Source organism: Pituophis catenifer, unplaced genomic scaffold, assembly GCF_029215685.1.
Source record: "Pituophis catenifer annectens isolate HBS135680 unplaced genomic scaffold, rPitCat1.0.hap2 SCAF_6, whole genome shotgun sequence".
Classification (NCBI taxonomy): Eukaryota; Metazoa; Chordata; class Lepidosauria; order Squamata; family Colubridae; genus Pituophis; species Pituophis catenifer.
Window position 1 is genome coordinate 73,709,290 of NW_027256886.1, and position 23,588 is coordinate 73,732,877.

The 23,588-nt window shown below is 40.9% G+C and overlaps 1 protein-coding gene across 2 annotated transcripts in view; it reads left to right on the forward strand.

The window, feature by feature from the left end:
• Window positions 1–15,535, forward strand: part of MICU1 (mitochondrial calcium uptake 1) — a 167,604-nt gene extending 152,069 nt beyond the window's left edge. For both annotated transcript variants that reach the window (XM_070945103.1, XM_070945104.1), the window contains one exon: window positions 14,221–15,535. In XM_070945103.1, coding sequence (XP_070801204.1) covers window positions 14,221–14,381 — 161 coding nt within the window. In that variant the 3' untranslated portion in view covers window positions 14,382–15,535. The remainder of the gene's footprint in view (window positions 1–14,220) is intronic.
• Window positions 15,536–23,588: the final 8,053 nt, after the last annotated feature.

Here is a 23,588-nt window from a genome sequence, read left to right on the forward strand (position 1 = left end):
ATACATTCATACTAGTAGGGTGAAGTAGTTTCACGGATAGGTTCTCTATTCTCCATTCTGCTCCATCCAGCAATTCTTCTGGCAAGGAAAATCAACCACCAATCATTCTCCCAGGGCTACTCCCTGCCAGTTCATCCAATGGCCGCCTTAAGTTCCATCAGCCAATCAACTGGAATATTTTCTGATCAATTCAATGTGTGTGTGTGTTTTTTTAATCAACTCAAGTTCATTGTTTATTTGGTCAACTTTTTTTTTTTTACTTCGGGCAACTCCGGCTGTTTGTTTGTTTGTTTGTTTCAGGGGTGGGTTCTACTTACCTTTACTACCGGTTCACAATGGGATTGTACAAATCTCTTCTGGTGACATCAGGGTCAGTGGGCGGAGCCTCCCGCCGGTTTTACTACCGGTTCTATAGAACTGGTCCAAACCGGGGGCAACTCACCACTGGTTGGTTGGTTTGTTTGTTTGTTTATCCACAAGAATGCTGATCTCTTAATCTCCTGGAAATTTATGATATTCCCAAGGCAAGCATAGTTTGCAAAGCAGCTGCCAAGTTATATAGAGTTTTGCTGCTACTGCTTCCTTTCCTTATACTGGCCCTGAATTGCCTGTCTCTTGGCTGATTTCCAAACCGTATAGTGCTCAAAAATCAAATCCGCTGGTGCTTGTTTGTTTTACTGTTTCCATTAACTGTTGGCCTTAAAATAAGGGCTCAGTCAAATAAAGTTGAGTGAAATATTATAAATGTGAAGGCACACCGAACAGCCATTGCTTTCTATATTCAAGGAAAGCCTAGAACAGAAGCCTAATTAATGCAGAGGATCAGAGAAACAGGTAGCTTTATTTTCCTTACCACTGGGAATATTGACTTTCAAGCAGCATCTGGCCATATATGCGATTGATGTTTCCTTCTTCAAAAAAAGAAGAAAGTAGCTGCACAAGACAGGTGGCTGGCCTTCGTTGCAGCCACAGATGAAACAACTACCCAGCAAGAAAAAATTATTAATTAAAAAAGGGGGGGCATGCTTAAGCGTACCAGCGTGCCTACCATCCCTGCCCTAATGTTCCCTTTTATTCGTATCCATTTCATGTATTTGTAATCATGTTTATACTTGTATCTATTATCGAATACATGCTTGACGAAATAAATAAATATAAATAAATAAATAAATTGGGCAAGATAAATGGTCCAGCAGCAAGACCTGTCAACCTGTTGGAACTCTGCTTATGACTAACCTCCAAAGACAGCTAATCTAGAACAAGAGTGGGCAGCTATGGCCTATTTATTTATTTATTTATTTATTTATTTATTTATTTATTTATTTATTAAATTTATATCCCGCCCTTCTCCCCAAAGGGACTCAGGGCGGTGAACAGCCGAGAATTAAAATAACATGCAATATAAAAGTTAAAATAATTAAGAATAAATTAAATTAAATGGCCGCCCCAATTTAAAACCCCTAGCAATACAATTAAAAACCCCTAAAACCTATTCAGGCCAGGCCGGCTTGCTGAAATAAAAACGTCTTCAGGGCCTTACGGAAAGTGCGGAGATCCGGAATCAGCCGTATTCCGGGAGGTAGCTCATTCCAGAGGGCAGGTGCTCCCACAGAGAAGGCCCTCCCCCTGGGGGCCGCCAGCCGACATTGCTTGACCGACGGCACCCTGAGGAGGCCCTGTTGATCTGTGGACTTCAATTCCCAGAGTCCCTGAACCAGCTGTGCTCAGGAATTCTGGGAGTTGAAGTCCAAAGGTCATAAAGGGGCCATAGTTGCCCATCCCTGGTCTAGAATGTATCTAGAATGCCCACTGAATGTTTTGGGCTGCAGTAGAACCATGAAAAACGCTACTTTCATTCTAAAATCTGGTTCAGTCTGCCTCAGCAGTGGGCTAGCACTGAGATGGAAGTTGTTGTGAGGGCATGTCCTCCATAAAGAGTCAGTAGGCATTTTCCTGCTGAAACAAGCAGATTGTGTGTTAGCCCTGTGGACAGAAAACAACAGCGTACCATTTTTTAAAGCTCCTTGAAGGAAACACAGAATAATCATGTAATTAAAAAAGACTAATTTAGCATATTGGCTAGTATTGTTCTGAAAAAGGAGAACATAGTATTAAAATGCCATTTAGAAAAAAGAAATTAAGACATCCCCCTGAGAGTTGAGCAGCATATAAATTTAATAATTTATTGTGGTTGGTTGCATAGTCGGTTAAATGTTTAGACTGGATTTGGCATTCTTGCCTCCCTACTCAGAGAACATGGGATAAGTAGTTGTTCAATAGATAGATAGATAGATAGATAGATAGATAGATAGATAGATAGATAATCACATAATAATAATAGTATTTGCTTATCCACACTAATAAACCTTCATTGTATAGTTAATCATTCTCTTAAATGTTTGAGTTTCTAACTTCTGTTTCTGTCAACTAACCATTGATAAAACGAGTCCCATGTTAAAAAATATTCTGTTTCTTCCTTCTCCTTTATTTTGAATAGTTGTTGTTCTTTAACATCTATAATATTATTAGACATTAGTCAGAGGTGGGTTTCAGCAGGTTCTGACCAGTTCTGGAGAACCGGTAGCGGAAATTTTGAGTAGTTTGGAGAACCGGTAGTAAAAATTCTGATGGCCCTGCCCCCATCTATTCTCTGCCCCCCCAAGTCCCAGCTGATCGGGAGGAAATGGGGATTTTGCAGTAACCTTCCCCTGGAGTGGGGAAGGAATGGAGTTTTTACAGTATCCTTCCCCTGGAGTGGGGTGGGAATGGAGATTTTGCAGTATCCTTCCCCTGCCACACCCACCAAGCCACGCCACACCCACCAAGTCATGCCCACAGAACCAGTAGTAAAAATTTTTGAAACCCACCACTGACATTAGTCCAATTTCCGTACATTCTAGGCCTGGGATTTTTCAGCCTCAAATCAAATGTCAGTCCTCCTGATTATTTGTGCAGTTCTGTTTTTTCCCACTTGCAAGCATTGTAGCTATAAGACTGCTTCAACATTTTCATAGTTCTGGTTACTCTTTTTCTGCACTTTTTCAGTTCTGTAATATGGAACCATTGTTTGTTATTTTCTGGTGTTGTTTATAAATCCTGTCTGGATCGTCATAAAAAGAAATGGTGACAGAAATATAATCGCAACACAGTAGTTTCACCAGTGCACTAGAAAACAAAGCTGCTTGTGGCAAACCAGCCAACTCCAGATCTTTTCTTATTTGCAGCATACCACAGGTCAAATATATTTTAGCAATCTCTTCTTTTCTGCCATATCCCCCTTGTTATTTTGATTGTTTGTTTCCTCTTTGGTTAATCTTTGAGGCACCCTTGAGTTATCCTAATCTGTTCCAGAGTTAAAATAATGAGTTTCTTCTTAATCAAGCAATAGGGGAATGAGCAACATGGAAGACAGTATTTCAAATATCAAACGAACCCATTCTTGAATTTTGCCAAACAATTCTCGTTGCGTTACAATTCAGTAGAACTAAAAGGAAGAACATTTTGGTTGTTTCTAGTTTTGGCTAAAACAGACTCCAAAGAAGACAGAGCAAGTAGGACAAGGCTGGGGCATTTTCCCCCTCTCCTTCTCTTCATAGTTAATTTGTCAGCCCATTGTAAATCTTGCCAGCCTACCTTCCTTGCTCTACCTTCTTATGCCCTGCTTGAAGGACCTCAACAGAAGTAATGGCTTAAGAAGGACTGAAAAAGGTGGCCATGGGATGAGTTAGGGAGCAGGCAGGCCAGTCTTCTTTTTGTTGTTGTTCTTTGTGTTATTTCCATCATATTGTTGGGTCCTCAGTTTTGCATTTCTGTTGTGGCTCCGTTACCGGAGCCTGTGTCATCGTCAGGAGAGGACTCCGAGAGTGAAGGGGAGGAGTTGGCAAGGCCTTCCTCTCCAGGACCCTCCTCTCTGGCAATGCCTTCGGTGTCCGCCGAAGGGCAAGAGATAGGGCCAGGGCCAAGCACGTCCACGCAGCCACAGATGGACAGTGATGAAGGTAATGAGTCTTGGCTGGACCCATGCCAGCGTCGCAGAGATAAGCGCACGCAACAGAAGAAAGGGCGTGCCCGAGATTAGGCTGAGTCACTGGACCACACCCCACAGGATATAAAAGGGAGTGTGGTGGCCAGTCAAACCTTGTGACGAACAAAGCTGAAAGCTTCCACGCCATTCTGCATTGCCTGACTTTTGCTTTAAGACTGGATTATCTCTGGACTTGATTGTAATTATTGAGCTGCTTTCCTTTGATGTATCAGAAGTGGGGAGAAGTTATCTCTCCTCTTTGTAAATAATAAACTCTTGACAGGCAGCCACTAGGTTGTTGCCAAGTTCCATTATCATAAGGAAAAGGATCTTGCCGGCTGGTTTGGTCTTTAACTCCTGAATGTCTGTTGGTGTGTGTGCGTGGGGCTGGGGACAGAACAATTTCACCCGCCACTTCGTCCAATCTGCAGCATCGGCAGGGCATATGCCTACATTTGGGACCGCTGGCCATCTGGGCTTGAGTACAAGTGCCTGCTTCACAATGGATTCCACATTAGTGCTGACCACATGTCTGTACCACCACAGCCTTGATTCCCTCTTTTTGTCTGGAATTGGGGCGACTTTGAAGGCTTCCCAGATGTTTTTGTTTGTAATATAATCCAGTGACCATCTGATCATTCATATTTCATTGTGTGCAGTGCAGGGGTGAAATTTACTTACCTTCGCTACCAGTTCGCAAATGTGAGCGTGCGCGCATGCCTCCTCCACGCATGCGCAGAGTCTTCTGCGCATGCGCAGAGGGTCAAAAATGGGACATGATGACATCTGGGCAGGTGGGCGGAGCCTCCCGCTGCTGGCGCTACTGGTTCGCCCGAGCCGGATAGAACTGGCTGAATTTCACCACTGGTGCAGTGGCTGTTCGTGTCTCTTCATTGCTGGCCAGCATTCCGTCCCATAGAGTGCCACTGGGTAGACAACCATGCCGAGTGACACTCTATGGGGCAGAATGGAGCAGATGAGCAGAAGGCCAATAGATTATGATCATCATAAAGCCAAAGACAATACTATTGACTATCCAACTGGATCACCCCTTCTTGAACTTCCCACCGTTTTCCTTTCCCTACTTCTCTTAGACACTGCATCCAGTGTCCTTGGCCTCAAGCCTAGCGTATCCAACCATTTCACTCCCCTGATTTCTCAGCATATTCTTTCTCCTACTTCCACTTAGCCATCACCATCCTTAGCTGTGTTCCTGCTCTTCACCCTACTTCCAGCACTTCTGATCAGAATAGATGTGTTTTGATATAGATATGGAGCACCTGGAACAAGTACATGATTAGATGGAAAAAGAAAATTTTAGTAAAAGAGAAATAATCAGTCATTATTATACTACAATGCCTGACCTCCCATTAAGAGAAAACATATATTGATATTCTATTCTGCTTGTGAGCTTCCTAAGAAGTTCAAGACACTTCTTATAGCAATAGCACTTAGACTTATATTCCGCTTCACAGCAGTGGTGAAATCCAGATTTTTTTACTACCGGTTCTGTGGGCATGGCTTGGTGGGCATGGCAGGGGAAGGATACTGTAAAATCCCCATTCCCACACCACTCCTGGGGGAAGGATATTGCAAAATCTCCATTCCCACACCACTCCTGGGGGAAGGATATTGCAAAATCTCCATTCCCACCCCACTCCTGGGGGAAGGATATTGCAAAATCTCCATTCCCACACCACTCCTGGGGGAAGGATATTGCAAAATCTCCATTCCCACCCCACTCCTGGGGGAAGGATATTGCAAAATCCCCATTCCCTCCCCACTCCTGGGGAAAGGATATTGCAAAATCTCCATTCCCATCCCACTCTGGGACCAGCCAGAGGTGGTCTTTGCCGGTTCTCCGAACTGCTCAAAATTTCCACTACCGGTTCTCCAGAACCTGTCAGAACCTGCTGGATTTCACCCCTGCTTCGCAGTGCTTTTACAGATCTCTCTAAGCGGTTTTACAGAGTTAGCATATTGCCCCCAACAATCTGGGTCCTCGTTTTACCGACCTCGGAAGGATGGAAGGCTGAGTGAGCCTGGTCAGTTTAAAAACTGCCAAATTGAAGGCAGCCGGCAGGCAGCAGAAGTAGCCTGCAGTACTGCATTCTAACTACTGCACCACCGCAGCTCATATGTTGTATTGCAGCTTGTTTATATTCTGATTCCAAACGTATTTCTTAAATTTTGTTGTGTTTGTAAGTTAAGATCAAGGAGAGACAGGAGTATGGGTAAATATCTTAGTGTAGAGATTATCCATAAGAGGCACGGTGGCCTAGCGATTTACACGTTGGGCTGGTAAACCGGAAGTGACCAGTTCAAAAGCATGCAAATGCAAGTAGATAAATAGGTACCACTTCGGTGGGAAGAGCATTTCATGCGCCTTTGGCATATAGCCATGATGGCCACATGACCATGGAAATTGTCTTCAGATAACACTGGCTCCCTCAGCTGGGAAATGGAGATGAGCATCTCCCCTAGGTTGAGACATGATTGGAAAGGGGAAACCCTTGCAATCAAAATGGAAACAGTGACCAAGAATTAGCTTTCCTATGTAAACAGCATAAGTTCAGTATTATTACTGGTTTGGGAAAAGTACAAAAATAGGGCTAGTTTTAAACTAGTCTTCCCCAAGCTGAAATCATTACCTTGGTTCTAATGGGAGTTCAGTATTTCTAGAAGGCAGCAAGTAGGTGGACATAAATTTAAGAGATTGCTACAGAAGATTATTTGAAAATCATTCCCAAGGGCTCGTGTTAGTCATCTCCCTTAACGTATTTGTAGAAAGTGAACGAGGGACCATTTTGGTGTAAAGAATAATTTGGAAAAGACAAGCTGCTTCTTAACCGAGGCCAAGTGCGTTGGGATTAAAGTTGTTAAATTGTTTAATATTCTTCTGATAAGAAGGCTGGGGAAAGCAAACAAAAATTAGTCTGGAATTTCAAAATCTTGACTCTAAAGTAGGCCACTGGATGACAGAGTTGATTAATAATTTGTTTTGTTGGTAACGCTCTCTTCTGCCTTTCAATCTTTCTCATTAAATTACCTGTACATGATACCTAACCAAAACAAAAACAAAAAAAAACCCAATTCCCAACCTTGGAGAATATTGGAATTATTTATTTATGAAAGAGGCAAACCTTTTTAGTCTCAAGGACTCAAGACACACAGTGTGACTTGTGCTGCACGCAAAATTTCTTAGCTAAGCTACATCTGCATGCATCCAGCTGAAGAAGAAAATGTGACAAATTTCAGGAAAAAAAACTGAAGTTCCATTGCATGACTTAGCTTTAGTTCAAACTCCCCGTAATAGCTTCTTAAATGTAAAATTCTTTTTTTTTCCTCAAGTTTTTTATTTTATATTATTTATACATATCAATGCATGAATAGTGTGGTACCTGGGTATCATACATTTTAATACAAATACATAATAATATTAGTCATAGTTATTACATTTCATTTTCATTGTTTCATATTATTTAAACATACCTAATACTACAGCCCTTCAATTTAGTCCTCATCAGTTAGCCACACCCTCATCTCATGTCTCCTCCCCGTAAAGGTCAAATATTTATTTTCTTGTCTTTTCGTAGGCCTTTATGTGTATTTTTCTCTCAGCCGGGTTTTTTCCTACGTAAATCAAGATCTTTATACAGCCATAGCTCAGTGAAATCCCATTCACTAGTTTCTAGGCTTTTTCAGACATCAAACCAGTATTTTGCTGTCTATTGGGAGACTAAAGGGAGACTAAGATAGATCTATTTCGGACTAATTAGTTATATATTATATATATATGTATTTTTGCAGGCACTGGTCTACCCATTTATTTTTGCAGGCACTGATCTACTCATGTATTTTTGCAGGCACTGGTCTACTCATTTGTTTTCTTTTAACACTGATCAGCTGTAGGGCGGCCCTTTGAAGCCCCACGGCAAGAGTTTAAACAGTTTTTTTCCCTCTAGCCATCAGCTGGGACTCAGGAGGCAGCAATAGATTGGGGGTGGGGCCAAATAAAAAGTAAGAATAATGCGGGGGGGGACGCGGGGGGGAAGAACCGGTTCGGTGACATCATATCATCACCGCTACCGGCTCGGGAGAACCGGGCCGAACCGGGAGGAACCCACCACTGATATATATATATATACTATTATTCCCCTCTCATTTCTATCTCTATTTTAACTTTTTTTTTCATGTTACTGTAATATTCAAAGACGTTTCTTTTCTATCTTCCATCATCTGCTTTGTTATTCATATTTCCCTTATTTAGCTCTTCACATCTATTTATATTAAAGTTTCATCCTTCATTCTTTCATTGCTCAGTGTTTCAATGTACACTTCTAGTACCAATCAAAACCATTTAAACATATAGAATAAATCTATTCATGTTCTTTCCAATCATCCAATTCGTGTAATTCTTTAAATGAAAAATTCTTAAAAGGTTGCTCACATCAGACTAAAACATTAACCTGCTTAGATAGCCAATTATGTTCAATTTTACACAGATAAAATATATTTTAAAATCCATGGCCAAATGGACTGCTGTTCTATATACAGGTAGTCCTCAACTTACAACCACAACTGAGCCTAAAATTTCTCTTGTTAAGTGGAACATTTGTTAAGTGGCTTTTGCCCTATTTTACCACCTTTCTTGCCGCCCTTTTTAAGTGAATCACTGCAGTTGATAAGTTAGTAACCTGTTTTGTTTTTTTTTTAAATTTGATTTATATGCCGCCCTTCTCCGGAGACTCAGGGCGGCTTACAATGCGCTAAGCAATAGCCTTCATCCTTGTTCTTGTTAAGTGAATCTAGCTTCCCCATTGACTTTGCTTGTTAGAAGGTCGCAAAAGGGGATCACGAGACCCTGGGACACTGCAATGGTCATAAATATGAGTCATTTGCCAAGCATCTGAATGTTGATCACATGACCATGGGGATGCTGTAATGGTCGTAATTGAAAAATAATCATAAGTCACATTTTTCCGTGCCATTGTAACTTTGAACAGTCACTAAACAAACTGTTGTAAGTCAAGGACTACCTTACTAAAAATTGCTATTCCATTCAGAAGCACTGTTTTATATTGGCTTTATTCTTTTGGTATAGCATCCTTGTGATATCCCAAACAGTAATCGAGACCAGCGGCCCCCAAACCTTTGGGTACCAGGGACCGGTTCCGTGGAGGGAGGTTTTTCCACAGACCAGCCCTGTAGCTAGCATGCCACGGACCAGGGTTAGGGACCCCTGTTCTAGATCTATACAGAAGAGTGGTGAAGAAATCCTCTTGCTACTTATTATCTTTTAATCTACTTAATGCAAAAGAGTTATCTGGAAAAAAAAAATAGAAAAGTAAGATTACAACATCTACTTAGGGATTCTTGAACATTTTCTTTGGCTTGCATTTCGAAGTGAGCCAACACAATTTTTACCAAATGAGCAGAGAATACCTTCCTATTTCATACTTCTCTGGTTCTCTGAGAGCAGCTTTTGGCTTAAAACCAGATGCTCATGTTGGTTTTCCTCTTGAAATAAATTATAACTTCAGAAGAAAAATTAAACTTCAACCGCTACACCAGACAAGCTGGTGCAAGACAACTGCTTCTCCAGCCATTACTTTAACAATCTTCCTAGTCATCTGAACAATTTTATATATGATAAAAATCCTAAAGTCTTCTATTTTTCTGCTAGGCAGAGAATGACCATATACAAAAGAAACAGAGGTGGTATTCAGCCGGTTCGTACCGGTTCAGGCAAACCGGTAGCGAAGATTGCGGGTGCCCCCCCCTCCCCCGGCTCTATGACGTCCTATTTAGACATGTTTTCAAGGCCGGGCGCATGGGCGCTCAAATCGAGCGTGCACCATTCTTACTGGTGGTAAGAATATTGGAAACCCACCGCTGAACAGGAACCTTACAAATGAAAATTGTTGACTATTTTATTCTGCATCGGATATTGTTTATTTATGATGTTGGATTTCTAGTTAATGACTATAACACAGTTTTTGTTGAGTAATCCACATTAGTGATGTTTCTTTTTCATTGAGATGGGTTTTTTTGTATGTTTCAGCATGCCAGCTTAGCAATGTGTTAAATTTATTTTCCATTAGTTTATTTTGGCTTAAAATAATGGACCACTTGAAGAGTTATAGCTTCAGTGAACTGAGAAAACGTACGAATAACTGCATTTTACAATTTACAATTACAAATTACAATTTAGGTTGTAATTTTGAGGGGAAAGAACAATAAACAGAAGTAGCTCTCACCTTACCACCATAACCGAGTCCAAAATTTCTGTTGTTAAGCCAATCAGTCGTTAAGTGAATTTTGGCCCATGTTACTGTAAGGTCACAGAAGTTTCCCCGAGCCATTGAGATGCCAAAGAGAGTGAGACTCTACACGAGGCTTGCAAAAAATAACAGCTTTTATTTTTGGCCAAAGCTAAAAGAACTGGGTGAATCCAAAACATACAGGCAAAATGCATGTAAGGAATAGCCACACCTCTGCCAAAGTGGCTCAGAGTATTATATATATATATTATCCCGTTAGCGACCAAGTTTACCCAATCAGAGTGGGTCTTTATCTTCAAAGGTTTCTTTGTTCAGGCTTTCAGATTACTCCCTGATGTGGGACTATCTATGAGACAGGAAACTCCCTACTCTGGTTCCTTAATCTATGGGGCCTGATATTCCTGGGTAACGGTTTCTTCTATATTTTCAAGGATGTGCCTAGTTTTGAAGCCAAGAACAGAAGCAAGACACAGAAACGAGATACAAACTTTGCAGTAATGCCAATCAATATCAAGGCTATAATAAGCTAGAATTAGTTCCTAACAACTAATTTCTGACAGAAGCCAATAACAAAGCTTAATTCCTAATAAATGATTTCTAGCAGTATATCATATCAGAAGCAAACAGCAAATATTGGTTTGATCGCTATGCTCCTTCATTGCGGACTGTCTTCCCACAGTTCACTGCAATGAATCCCTGCAGTTGTTAAGTTAGTTAGGTTGTATAAAAGGTATTTGCAACGTATTTGCTCAGCTGGATGAAAGTCAATAAACCCTATTGTGCATAAAAAGAGGGAGTTATTTCAGAGTTGTGATCTCTCTGCTTCTAACTACATCCTTGTAAAATGGCAGGACTGGATGCTGTCAGAAAGTCCCTAAGCATATATGTTTGATAGAATTGTTAAATTTTAATTTTCAATGGCAATAAAAGGCATTTTCCCTACCCAGAGAGTCTGACTTGGGTCTGGATTGCAGAATTGCTTGTTATAAAAGCATCTGAATAACAACTCGTTGTACAAGTAGGTCACAATTAGTGTGAGTTTGAAAAATGTGATATTCGATGTAGTGCAAAATTTGGACCTTTAATGCAACCTAGAATTCAGTTAATGGGAGCCTCATGCATGTACAGTTGCAGTTGGGAGTCTTAGACATTGCTAATCTTTGTGCAAACAACATGGAGAAAAGAAAGATTCCATCAGAAAACTTTACAACTGTTTTTTTAAGAATCCTTATTACTACTTTAGACCAGAAATTTGATGTCATTGAACAACATGAGAGTGGTCATAGCATCACTAAAATACGACAGGATGTTGGAATGTCTGAAATTTGCAATAGAATTCTTTTGTTTTTTATTTTGTTTTCTATATTTTGACTTCGTAGATCATAAATTTAAATTAATATATATTGTTTTTTATCCTTTATGCTAATATTTCACTAATATGCATATAAACTTTTATGTTTAAAATTTCTCATTGCCTCTTTTCGTGAAGCTGGAGCCAATTAGCGTATTTTTTTTCACAGAAATATCACTCTGAATGGTGCAAATTCAAACAATGTGATGATAATGTCATGGAATTCATTAACTGCATTAATCAAGGCCAACTTGTATCATTTTTCCTTGCGTCAATCAACTTTTTCATTTGAACATAAGAGGAAAAACATTCCTCTTCCATCTCTTTAAATACCTCTTTAAATGCAACATGAAAGAATAGTAGGGAAAATCGAAGTTACAATATATGTGTATGTAAATCCATGTACCTATCTTGTTAGCACGGCTTCAGTTGCTGGTAAATTCAATTCCAGGTGGGGATTCTTTCATTACTGAGTAGAAAGGAAGAACTGTAATATACTACTTTAATACCTATTTTAAATTATAAGCTTTCCACCAGGCTGCTGAAAAATAACTTTTGTGAAATAATCTTTTTCTCCAAATTATCAAGGCGCTACTTCAACGGAAGACCATGATTAAATTCAGCTTCTTAATAATCAGAGTTCAGGATAATAATTAAAGGATCAGAATCTCATCTATACACAACAATGGGTCTTTGTATATTAGTTGGCTTTGTCTAGATCTACATAATATTTGACTATGAGAATAAGGCTTTTGGTTTTTTAATTCTCCCAAAATCTCCCTTTTTCCATTCCGCCCATCAGGGTGAACAAGAAATAATAAACAGATGTAGAACTGGACCACAAAGAAATTGCTGACTATGCTTTCATTTAACAAGTAACCCTTTTTTTTAAAAAAAGTAAATCCTGGTGGGTTTATTTTGTAGAGAGAATGACACTAGTAGGAACTACACCAGTATTCCATCCTAATTTATTTAGACATCACAAATGAAATTAGTGTTTCTGATCAAGAGCTTAGGCCTTACGCCCGGGGTACCTGCAGGATCATCTCCTGCCATCCTCCCATCATCCGGTGCGCTCACACAGAGCGGGCCTCCTCAGGGTGCCGTCAGCCAGACAATGTCGGCTGGCGGCCCCCAGGGGGAGAGTGTTCTCTGTGGGAGCGCCGACCCTCTGGAATGGGCTGCCCATCGGCCTCAGGACAGTTCCCGACCTCCTCTCCTTCCGCCCCGAATTGAAGACGTGGCTTTTTCACCAAATGGGCTGAATCCGTAGGGGTGATTTTTAATAATTTTAATTAAATTTTTAATTAATTTTAACTAATTTTAAATTGACTTTGATGTTTATGTAATTTTTTTGTTCCTGCTTGTAAGCCGCCCTGAGTCCTTCGGGAGAAGGGCGGCATATAAATTACATAAATAAATAAAATAAATAAAAATAAAGAGGGAAACTGGGCCAGAAGAAATTAGTCTTCAATGACTTAAACCTTTTGGACAGGGCTGCTGCAAGTTTTTATTATTATTATCTCTTTTATTCATTAAACAAGAAACTCAGTCAACTGAACATTTAAAAATGTGTCACAAATACGATTGACTAGTTCTAATGGTTGATACAGGTTGCTGTCAGCATTCTAGGTATCAACCAAGTATCTTCTTAAAATATATGATGTTCTGAGTAGCGCAGTTTTTTACAGTTCCGCTGGTGTTATTGCAAGAAGCTGCAATTTGTTGATGTATCTTATAAAATTCTTGGACATGGTACCAAGTGCCCTGATGACAATGTTACATGACTGTTACATGTTTCATCCATAGTCGTTTAGTTTAGTTTTGATGGCCAGGTCGCGATATTTCGTGATTTTTTCCAGTTCTTTTTCTTCGACTCTGGTGTCTCCTGGTACAGCGATATCAATAAACTGCACGCTTCGGCCCTCGATAACCATGATATTTGGCGTGTTGTGTTCCAAATGACAATCCATCTTTATTATTATTATTATTATTATTATTATTATTATTATTATTATTATTATTATTATTTATTGGTTAATCTTTAGTGAGATTCACAGCCTTTGAGGCTGGTTAATAGCTCAGCAGCTCGAATCCTAACCAAGGACCTAGGAACTGTTAAGGTATCGTCGGAGGATGTAAGCTGTTCCGAGTAAGGTGGTTTTTTGTAGAGTCAAAATGTTCAAGTCCGGCAAATTTAGAATTTCTAAATAGCGGGGTAGCCCTTTGGGTATTGCTCCGAGGGCTCCAATTACAATCGGGACAACACACGATTTCTTTTTCCACAGTCGCTCAACTTCAATTTGTAAGTCCCGGTACTTTGTGATTTTTTTCTTTCCTGCTTATCTTCAATTCGTGCATCACCAGGTATTGCAATGTCAATGAACCATACTTTTTTCTTTTCAACTATTGTTATGTCAGGTGTGTTGTGGACCAAGTGTCTGTCAGTCTGAATTATTATTATCATCATCATCATCATCATCATCATCATTATTATTATTATTATTATTATTATTATTATTTGCCATTGTCTGAACTGGTCTTCTCTTTTCTTCCCTCAGGAAATGGAGAGCTCAGCAATAAGGAATTTGTTGCCATTATGAAGCAGAGGCTTATGAGGGGGCTGGAGAAACCCAAAGACATGGGCTTCACGCGGCTCATGAGGGCTATGTGGAAGTGTGCTCAAGAGACCGCCTGGGATTTTGCCATGCCCAAGCAATAACCACCAGAAGACAAGAAAACCTGGCTGCACCACTGACCTGACAAGAATCCTGAGTTCTCCTGCCTTCCTCTGCCATCATGGTAGATGCTCCACGATGGAAGGTCTTCTTCAGTGGAGTGACTGTCCTTCATTACAGTACTAAAAGACAAACCTTGGGAGGCAAAGACTGTTGAGCTACACGGCTGACTTCAAAAATATCTAAGCAGAAATTTAAGTCCACTCTGACATTTATCTTGACAGTTGGTTTGCTTACTGACCTGCAAACTTTTTTCTGTTTTTCATTTCTGTTTTTTTTTGTCTGAAAAACCAAACAAAATCCTTTTGTTACTTGGGTTTGAATGTTCCATCTCCAGTATCTCTAGCAGAAAATGGCTGAGCAAGGATGGTTCTGTGGATATTAGATGAGTAGCAGACTGAGTAGAAGGAATTTGTTGTATCAAAACAAAAAAACTTAGACGTCAGCATTTCCTCTTATCCAGTACCCCAAAATTGAGCTGAAACATTTGAATGGTAAGGTGGGGAGGGGGAGATCACAATACATGAATCCCGATATTCAGAAATCCTTGCAAAGTGTCCAAATACAGACTCTTTTCTCACTTGTCTGTGAGTTTCAAAGCGGAAGGCAGGTGGGGTGTTAATATGAAGGAATTTTTGCAACAGGGCTCATTCTGCAAAAATCTGGCTTTGCACTGTATTATGGATAAAACTGAAGAATATTGAAGAAAAAAATGCTTCTTAATTGGTCTTTGTTGTTGTTTTTAAAAACCCACAAGTTAAACATAACGTTCTTCCCATTTCTCATTCCATAAGACCCTTAACCTTAGACGTTGACTCTTACCCATGCATGCATTTCTGTCTGTAATTTTTCCCTAGCCTGTGATCTTACTATGATTTGTTCTTAAAGCTGCTTTTTACAGAGCCTTGAGTGCTTGTGAAATGTTATTCCAATTACCATGGATCCCAAGAAATCGCTGGAAGAAAAATGTTTCTGTGTGATGTCTTTCTCTATAGGAAATCCCCTGGATTTAAGCAAGGCTGGCTTTTCTCAGTGATGACATTCAGCTGACCTTCGGCCGAAAGGAAAAAAAAGATGAATGGAAAATTCGATGCAGTTGATATCTTTTTTCAATGCAAAACACAGAAAATGGGCTAGACGTGGGAAGCCTAACAAATTGAGATACATAAGAGAAAAGGAAATATATATCTGAATCAAATTTACATCTATTCCTGTTCTTCTGATTATTCACTATTCCTCTTGAAGTTATGGGTGTTCCAATACTGGAAGTTTTTAAGAAGAGATTGGATAGTCATTTGTCTGAAATGGTATAGAATCTCCTGCCGGAGCAGGGGGTGGGATCCCTTTGTATCCTTCCACACCTTCTTTACTCCATCCATATGCTGATTTATACATAGGATTTTGTTCTTTAAACTTCTCTTTCTTTCTGAGGTTTTCAACTGCTGCCTCTAATTTCCTTGACACTTTCATTTTTCCTTCCTGTGTTTGTTTTGAAATCTGATCCTCATTTTATTCTCTGTGCTTGAATCACCTCAACATATATTTCTCATACCAGTTCTATTTTGATCTTGATCTGTATTCATTCAGCACCCATTCATTCCTGGATCTATTATTTCTTCTTTGTACTTCAGCATGCCCTTATGCGCACACATTATTGTTTCTTTAGATAAACATTCATTCCTTGGAACTAATCCTAACCACACCTTTCTAAGCAGCACTTGCACTTCTCCAAACTTTCTCCATTCATACTTCCATCTTTACTCAACATTCCACTAAGGTACAAAAAATTGTCTACTAGATTTTCACTAGTTACGTATAGTTTGCAGTGATTTACCATCTTGATTTTGATTTTTTAAATTTTCATACAGCCTGCTGCCCATTGTGTCATGCAATCTAACATCTGCTATAAATCATATGGATTTCTCACCCGTCAATAAAATCTTCCCTGCATTCACACTTGTGCATCTAACACCTACTGTCCCAACAACAATCTTTATCCATGTATCCATAACATTAAACAATCAGAGGGATATATTACGCTCTTCTTAACCCCTGCTCAATTCTGAACTGTTAGCTTTCCGTTTCTTTTCGCAAATGCTTTATTCCTATCGTATTACTTCCTTCGGCAATCAACCTTCAACTTCAGTTTACGAAAACCATTCCATAAATCAAGTTCATTCACTTTATTGTTTGCTTCCTCTAAATCGGGTGTCAAACTCGACTTCATTGAGGGCCGCATCAAGGTTGTGTTTGACCTCGGGGGACCAGGGTGGGCATGGCCGGCTCGCCATCACTTGTGTCGGGGGTGCCTGTGGTGGCCCAAATGCTCAGCCAGTGAAAATGGGTTCCCAAGTTCCCAAGTTAAATAACTCACAAAGCCATTTCATATCAGTCACATTCTGACTTGAACATTTATTCACTTAACTTTGTCTATTCTGGCAGCCTGATATTTTTTTTTCCCAGCCTTCTCACTGCATGTATTTCTCCATTTTCATCACTTTTTTTGCCTCTTGGACAGTAATATTTATAGCATTTTTTAAAATCCCACTTTTCAACAAAATAATTTCAATGATCGTTCCCACAGAAATCTCTAAAATTCTCCTTTGGCATTCCCCTACATCAGTTTCAGTTACTTCAGTTACTTAAATCCTTTCAGCCCTTATAATTTTTAATTTATTTATTCTGCTTGAGACTCCTTTTAAAGCTTTTTCAGCCACTTACAAAATAGGCTTTTTTAAAAATTTCCATCAAAACCATTCGGCATTTTCTCTGCTTCGCTTAACCATTAACCACTGGCGGTGCCTCTGCCAGGGAAAATGGAGCTTAGGAGGGATGCGTGCTCCACTTTTGCTGGCAGAGCGTTGTAGGAGGCCTTTGCAACTGAAAACTGAGCTCGCGAGGTGCTGTGCGTGGCCCTCCCGAGGTTCATTTTCGCTGGCAGAGGGTTGCAGGAGGCTATTGCAGCCGAAAACGGAGCTTGGGAGCACTTGGGCCACTACAGGCGCCCCCAACGGAAGTAATGTCAAGCTGGCCACTCCCATCCTGGCCACACCCACCCCACCCACCTGAGGTTAAACGCAACCCTGATGCGGCCCTCAATGAAATTAAGTTTGACACCCCTGCTATACAGGGAAACGTATACTTTCTAATGTAGTGTGCAGTTAATACTTCTATTCTTCTACCAATGGTTACAGGCAAAAGCCTTTACTCACAACTGAGTCGAACTGCTATCCATCCATCCTTGAGATTTCAGGAGAGCAGATGCATAACATTTTCTGCTCCTCCCTTCCCGCCCCATCTCTATCCTGCCATTACTGTGTCTTTTCTGACTTAACTGCTGAATTGTGCTGTCTCGATTTTATTTATTTATTTATTTATTTTATCAGATTTCTATACCGCCCTTCTCCTTTCGGACTCAGCGCGGTGAACAGCCAAAGTAAAACATTTGTACACAAAAGTTAAAATAGATTTAAAATAATTAAATAAGTTTGGCCCATAATTTAAAACATTTCAATTTAAAACCAATTTCAAATTTTAAAAACCCACCATAAAATCAGGACAGCTGATTTTGTATGTATAGCATGTATTCCTTGGATGGCAAAGGTGTCTAACACATCACTGGAAGGCAAAAATCACAAAACTGCCTCTTACTTATTTTGGCCACATCATGCAGGGGAATTCACTGGAGAAAGCAATTATGCTTGGAAGAGTTAGCAGTAAAAGTAAACCAGGCTGCCAAAGAACACAGTGGCTGGAAACCATTGAAGTTGACAGCAGTATAGAACAACTCGAAGTAGTGCAAGATTGGTAGACGTGGATGATTGTTGGACACGACTGAATGGATAACAGCAACAGCATGGGATAAGCAAAGGGATCTATTGATTCTTCTGTCTTTGACTTTTCCTCTTCATTGGATCACCAGCCAATAGGAAAAAATGCCATCAGTCCCAGGTCTGCAGCAGCAATAGCAAAAGCACTTAGACTTATATACCACTTTCCAGTGCTTTCTAGCCCTTCCTAAGCGGTTTACAGAGTCAACATATTTGGGTCCTCTTTTTACCCACCTTGGAAGGATGGAAGGCTGAGTCAACCTTGAGCCTGGTGAGATTCGAACTGCCAAATTGCAGTCAGCTGGCAGTCAGCAGAAGTAGCCTGCAGTACTGCACTCTAACTACTGCGCCACCGTGGAATGGCAGAGATCTGGCTGCAAGAGTCTGTCCATCATCTAAAGACTTTCTTAAGTCCCTCTTCCTGGGCAACCACCAGTATGTTTCAAGACAACAGAAATGCAGAAAAAGAGGTAAATTCCAATGATTTAGCTTAATGGAAATGATTAATAAATAATGAAAGGGCCTGTTGAATAAAACATAAACATTACCTTTAACTATTTACAATACGGTCTAGCCTGCATATTTTTTTTTATCAAATCCACATAGAGTTAAAAGCCGGAACTTCTCAAAGCAGCGGAGACTGGAATGGGGTTTGGAAGGAGCGATGTGTCCGGATGGTTCCCACTCACAATCAATACGACATTGGGGGTAGGATATTCATCTGAAAAACAAAGGAAGACAGATCATAAGGCTTGTGTACTTCAGTGATTAGATCTACAGGCTATTAACCCGCAAGGAATGAACAAAACCGAGGAATGTAAAATTTGCTTCAATGTAAATCAAAACGCCACTGTTGTGGCCCTGCCCTCTGAGCCTATCTCATCAGAGGAAGAAAGCTCCGAACATGAGGAAGAGGAGTCAGCCAGGCCTCCCTCTCCAGGCCTCTCCCCTCTGGCACTGTCTCAGGTGCCGGCCGAGGGAGAGGAGATTAGGCAGGAGCCAGGTGTCTTGGATGAGAGCGAAGGAGAGCCGTCATTCCTGGATGCACGCCAACGAAGGCGTGATAAACGGTTGCAGCAGTTAAGGAGGCGTGCTAGGGATTAGAACTGAGTCACTGGACCACACCCCAGAGACTATATAAGAGAGGGTGGTGGCTGGTAAGACTCCGTGACGAACAAAAACGAACTTTGGCTAGTTACTTGAACAACGTCTGAAGCTGCCGAAAGGAATATTGTTTTGCTGGACTATTTGCAATGCGTATGTAATTTTATGTTATCTGTTGCAGTAAAAGCTCTTGGCAGACGGTGATTATATTGCTGCCAAGTTTGAGATAACGACCTGTGTGCGTGCCAAGTACTTTCTTAACCCTCGGCTGGCTGTGTGTGTGTGTGTGTGTGTGTGTGTGTGTGTGTGTGTGTGTGGACGGGGACAGATCAGCCACTGGGAGAATAGATTAAAAAAAAAGACATAAATAATACCCCAAAGGACAAAAGGCCACGTCTTTTATCAGAAGACCAAAAGGAAGAGAACCAGGTGACCAAGAAATAGATGAATAGAGGCATCTGAGAAATAGGGCAGGACACTGAGCTGGAAATAAGAGCCAATGCAAAGCAGGGCCCAAGGAGACTGGATAGATACTGTTTGAAGAAAGGTCAAAGCCAAAGCAAGAAAGCAAACATAACTCTGTTCATCAGAACATGAATAATAAAACTTGCCCTGAACTCTGAGATTTCTAAAAGCTTGACAACGTGCAGTGTTGCCTTGGCAGACAAAGATGGATGTGAAGAGTTTTCCTAATTGCTCAAAATCTCTTCAAACAGACCTCCTTCTATAGAATGGCAAGAGAACAGTTATCCTGTTCAAAAGCAAACTTCTATAAGTTTTTTTTTTCCAGGTTTGGTCCCAGCAAAAAGTTCTGGCTTCAGCTGAATATTAATCTTTAAAATGTAGGCATTTGGACCCAAAACTTTGTAGCTTTTTTAGAAGTCCGCCAAAGATGATAAAACTACTTTTACATTTTCCACATTTTTTTCCCAAATTCATTTATTTGCTCATTGATTTAGTTATATCCCATCTTTCCTTTTGAAGTTCAAACTAGCATTTTTTTTACATTTTGTTTCTCCTCAACAGCAGAACAAGGCAAAAAAGAATCATGGGGACATGTTCTTCGTAACTCAATACTGGGAACGAATTTGTTCTAGCTTGCTAAAATCATACATCTCTTTCTGGTGTTGGACATTCAGAAATTCATGTTCCACGGTCTTGGTCCTGCTTCTTGAACTCCAGATGTTACTATTGCAGAAATCTTTTTTTTAGGGTTTTCCCCCAAAGATGCCACTCATCACCCTGCCAAGAAAACCACAGTATCTATGATGATTGATGGAGAGAGATTGAGCATGGTTTCAGGCTGCCTCTTCGTGCTGAGTCTTTTTCCCTCCTGCACTGTAATTAGAGATAAGGATAAGGCAATAATTTGAGCAACCTCTGAATCACCTAGAGTTGGTTTCTAAGAAAAGACTAGTACCATATCAATTATTATCCAAAATATTTAGTCCTTGACCTATCTCTTTTATTTTATTTCCCACACTTTCAAGCTTATATTGAAACAATGCTTTCATACTTCTAAAATAAATCAAAATAATCTTTAGTACACAGATTTCCCCAGAACCAAAATAGTTCTTAAGTACAGATACTTCTCAATGGACCCCAGACCCCAGAATTTTTGGTTATAAATCATTACAGTCGTAAATCAAGACATCTTACGATGGCTGTAAAGCAAGACAACATGTTTATTAACTGTGTTATGTGACAAGTGAACCGCATGGCCATTAAATGAATCCAGCCTATCCAATGGACACTTTTTGCTACAAAACAGTAAAACTCACAAATTGCAGTGATGTAACTACAGGACACTGCGCCGGTTGTAATGCCCGTTGCCAAGCATCCAAAATATCACACAACCCTGGGTCTGGATTGTGTGTGCGCACCATCATAATTTCAAGGACATAAGTAACTTCTAAAGTCCGATGTAACTTTGACTAGTCATTAAGCAACCAGTCATTAAGCGAAAACTACCTGTAATTGGAGATCATCTAGCTTGTTCTGTTCCCCAGGCATCTGGCTCCACTGGGAACAGGCAGATAAACTCTAGCAAACAGGTTTTCATGCAGATTATATTTATTTGGGAATCCTTGAACACATAAGACTTACAATCATAGTGAGTCCAGGTGAGGTGCATCCATATTTCATAATCTGTCCCATTTCCTAGTGTAAAAGGATGGTAGTTCTGACTCCCTGTTCAGAAAGCATGTTCTCTCCTCTGAGGTAATTCAACATATGGCCAGGTCTTTGTTCTAAAATCCCGGCAGAGAGCCTCAGTGGCCAATCAGACACACAGATAAGGTCACATGTCATGGACTACATTTCCCATAATGCGATCTCTCACTACATCTCCCACAATGCAATCTCTTAAGAAGACAGCTCTTAATTCTTAAGGTAACTAACTCACCACAACTCACTATCTGTAACAGCACACTCCCCGCCTGGAATTATAAATTCCACTACTAACTAACTACTTACTTGAGATAAACATAGGCATAGCAGAAAATAATGCAATGTAACTATCTACGTAACTAATTAACTAAGTACCTGACTGAGATAGCCAAAGGCATAGCAGAAACAATGCAATGTGGCTATCTAAGTGACTAAAGTAAACAAGGTAATAGCATCAAACAATGCAAACAGTGAAGTGGACACGATTCATGCAAAGCTTGAGGTTCAATCTTGAAGGTCTTCTAGTACTATAAGTTCAGACTTCCTTCGTAGCAGTACCAGGTCGGTGATTGGCCTGATGTAAATCTTTCTGGTAGATTTAAGCTGACCGGTGGGTAACTGCTCTGGTTTCGCAATCAGAACTTTGACTTGGCGGACTAGTCCATCAGAACTGGGCACAACTTGGTGTACAAGTCCCATGGGCCATGAGTTCCGATGCGCGTCCCTGTCCTTCAACAGGACAAGGTCCCCTTCCTCAAGGTTAGGTTCCTTAGTCTTCCACTTGCGGCGCTCCTGTAGAGTAGATAAGTATTCTTGTTTCCAGCGCTTCCAAAAGGTGTTGGCCAGCAATTGAACTTGTCTCCATTGTTGTGCATACATGTCCTTTGGGACGAAGCGCCCTGCCGGCACTGGCCATTCACCCATCTTCTGGGTCAGCAAAGTGGCTGGGGTGAGGATAGTCGGATTCTCGGGATCCGAGTGAACCGGGCCCAAGGGTCTGGCGTTGATGATAGCTGCTACCTCTGCCATGAGGGTGGTGAGGACTTCATGGGTTAACACGGATGTCTTCATCAACATGGAGTCTAGAATTCTACGGGCTATTCCAATCATTCGTTCCCATACTCCTCCCATATGGGAGGCATGGGGAGGATTGAAAGTCCACACAGAGTTTTTGGTCTTCAGGTAGTCATCAATTGGCGAATCAAGGTGAGTGCCCTCATTGATTCGTAACTCCTTGCAGGCTCCTACAAAGTTTGTTCCACGGTCTGATTTAAACATCGCGACTGGGCCTCTGTGGGCTTGGAACCTTCGTAGAGCATTGATAAAGCTGGAGGTGTCCATGGATTCAATGACTTCAATGTGAACAGCTCGAATGCTAAGGCACGTGAAGAGAACAGCCCAACGTTTGCTGTTAACTTGGCCACCTCTCGTCCTGCGGGCCGACACTGACCAAGGGCCGAAAACGTCTACGCCCACGTTGGTAAATGGCGGTCCTGTGCTGAAACGTTCAGGAGGTAGGTCAGCCATCCTCTGGTGTTGTGTCACACCTCGTTGTCTCCGACAATGCATGCACCTGTGCAGGACAGACACAATGGTCCTTTTGGCCCCCACAATCCAAAATCCTGCGGCTCTGACAGCTCCTTCTGTGAAGTGGCGGCCTTGATGGTGGACAGTTTCATGGTAGTGTAGGACTATCAGATTCGTCACATGTTGGCGCGCGGGAAGGATGATAGGGTGTTTTACATTTGAGTCTAATTTTGCCTTGCCTAGGCGTCCTCCAACTCTAAGTACATTGTTGCTGTCTAGGAATGGGTTCAGTTTCAGCAATTGGCTAGATTTCGGCACAGGCTTCTCGGCTTTTAGACACGTCACCAATGTTGGGTACGCTTCTCGCTGCACACTTTGTAGAATTACACTCTCTGCTATGAGCTGACAATCTGCGAAGGTTATGTCACGATACACTATACGTACGAGTGTGGTTGTTCCCTGTACCAGGGACTTCCATCTGGAGAAGCGTTCGAAACGAGCTGATTCCAGTGGACGTCTAGGGGGCCATTTTGGTTCCTCATTGACTGTGGTTGACAAGCA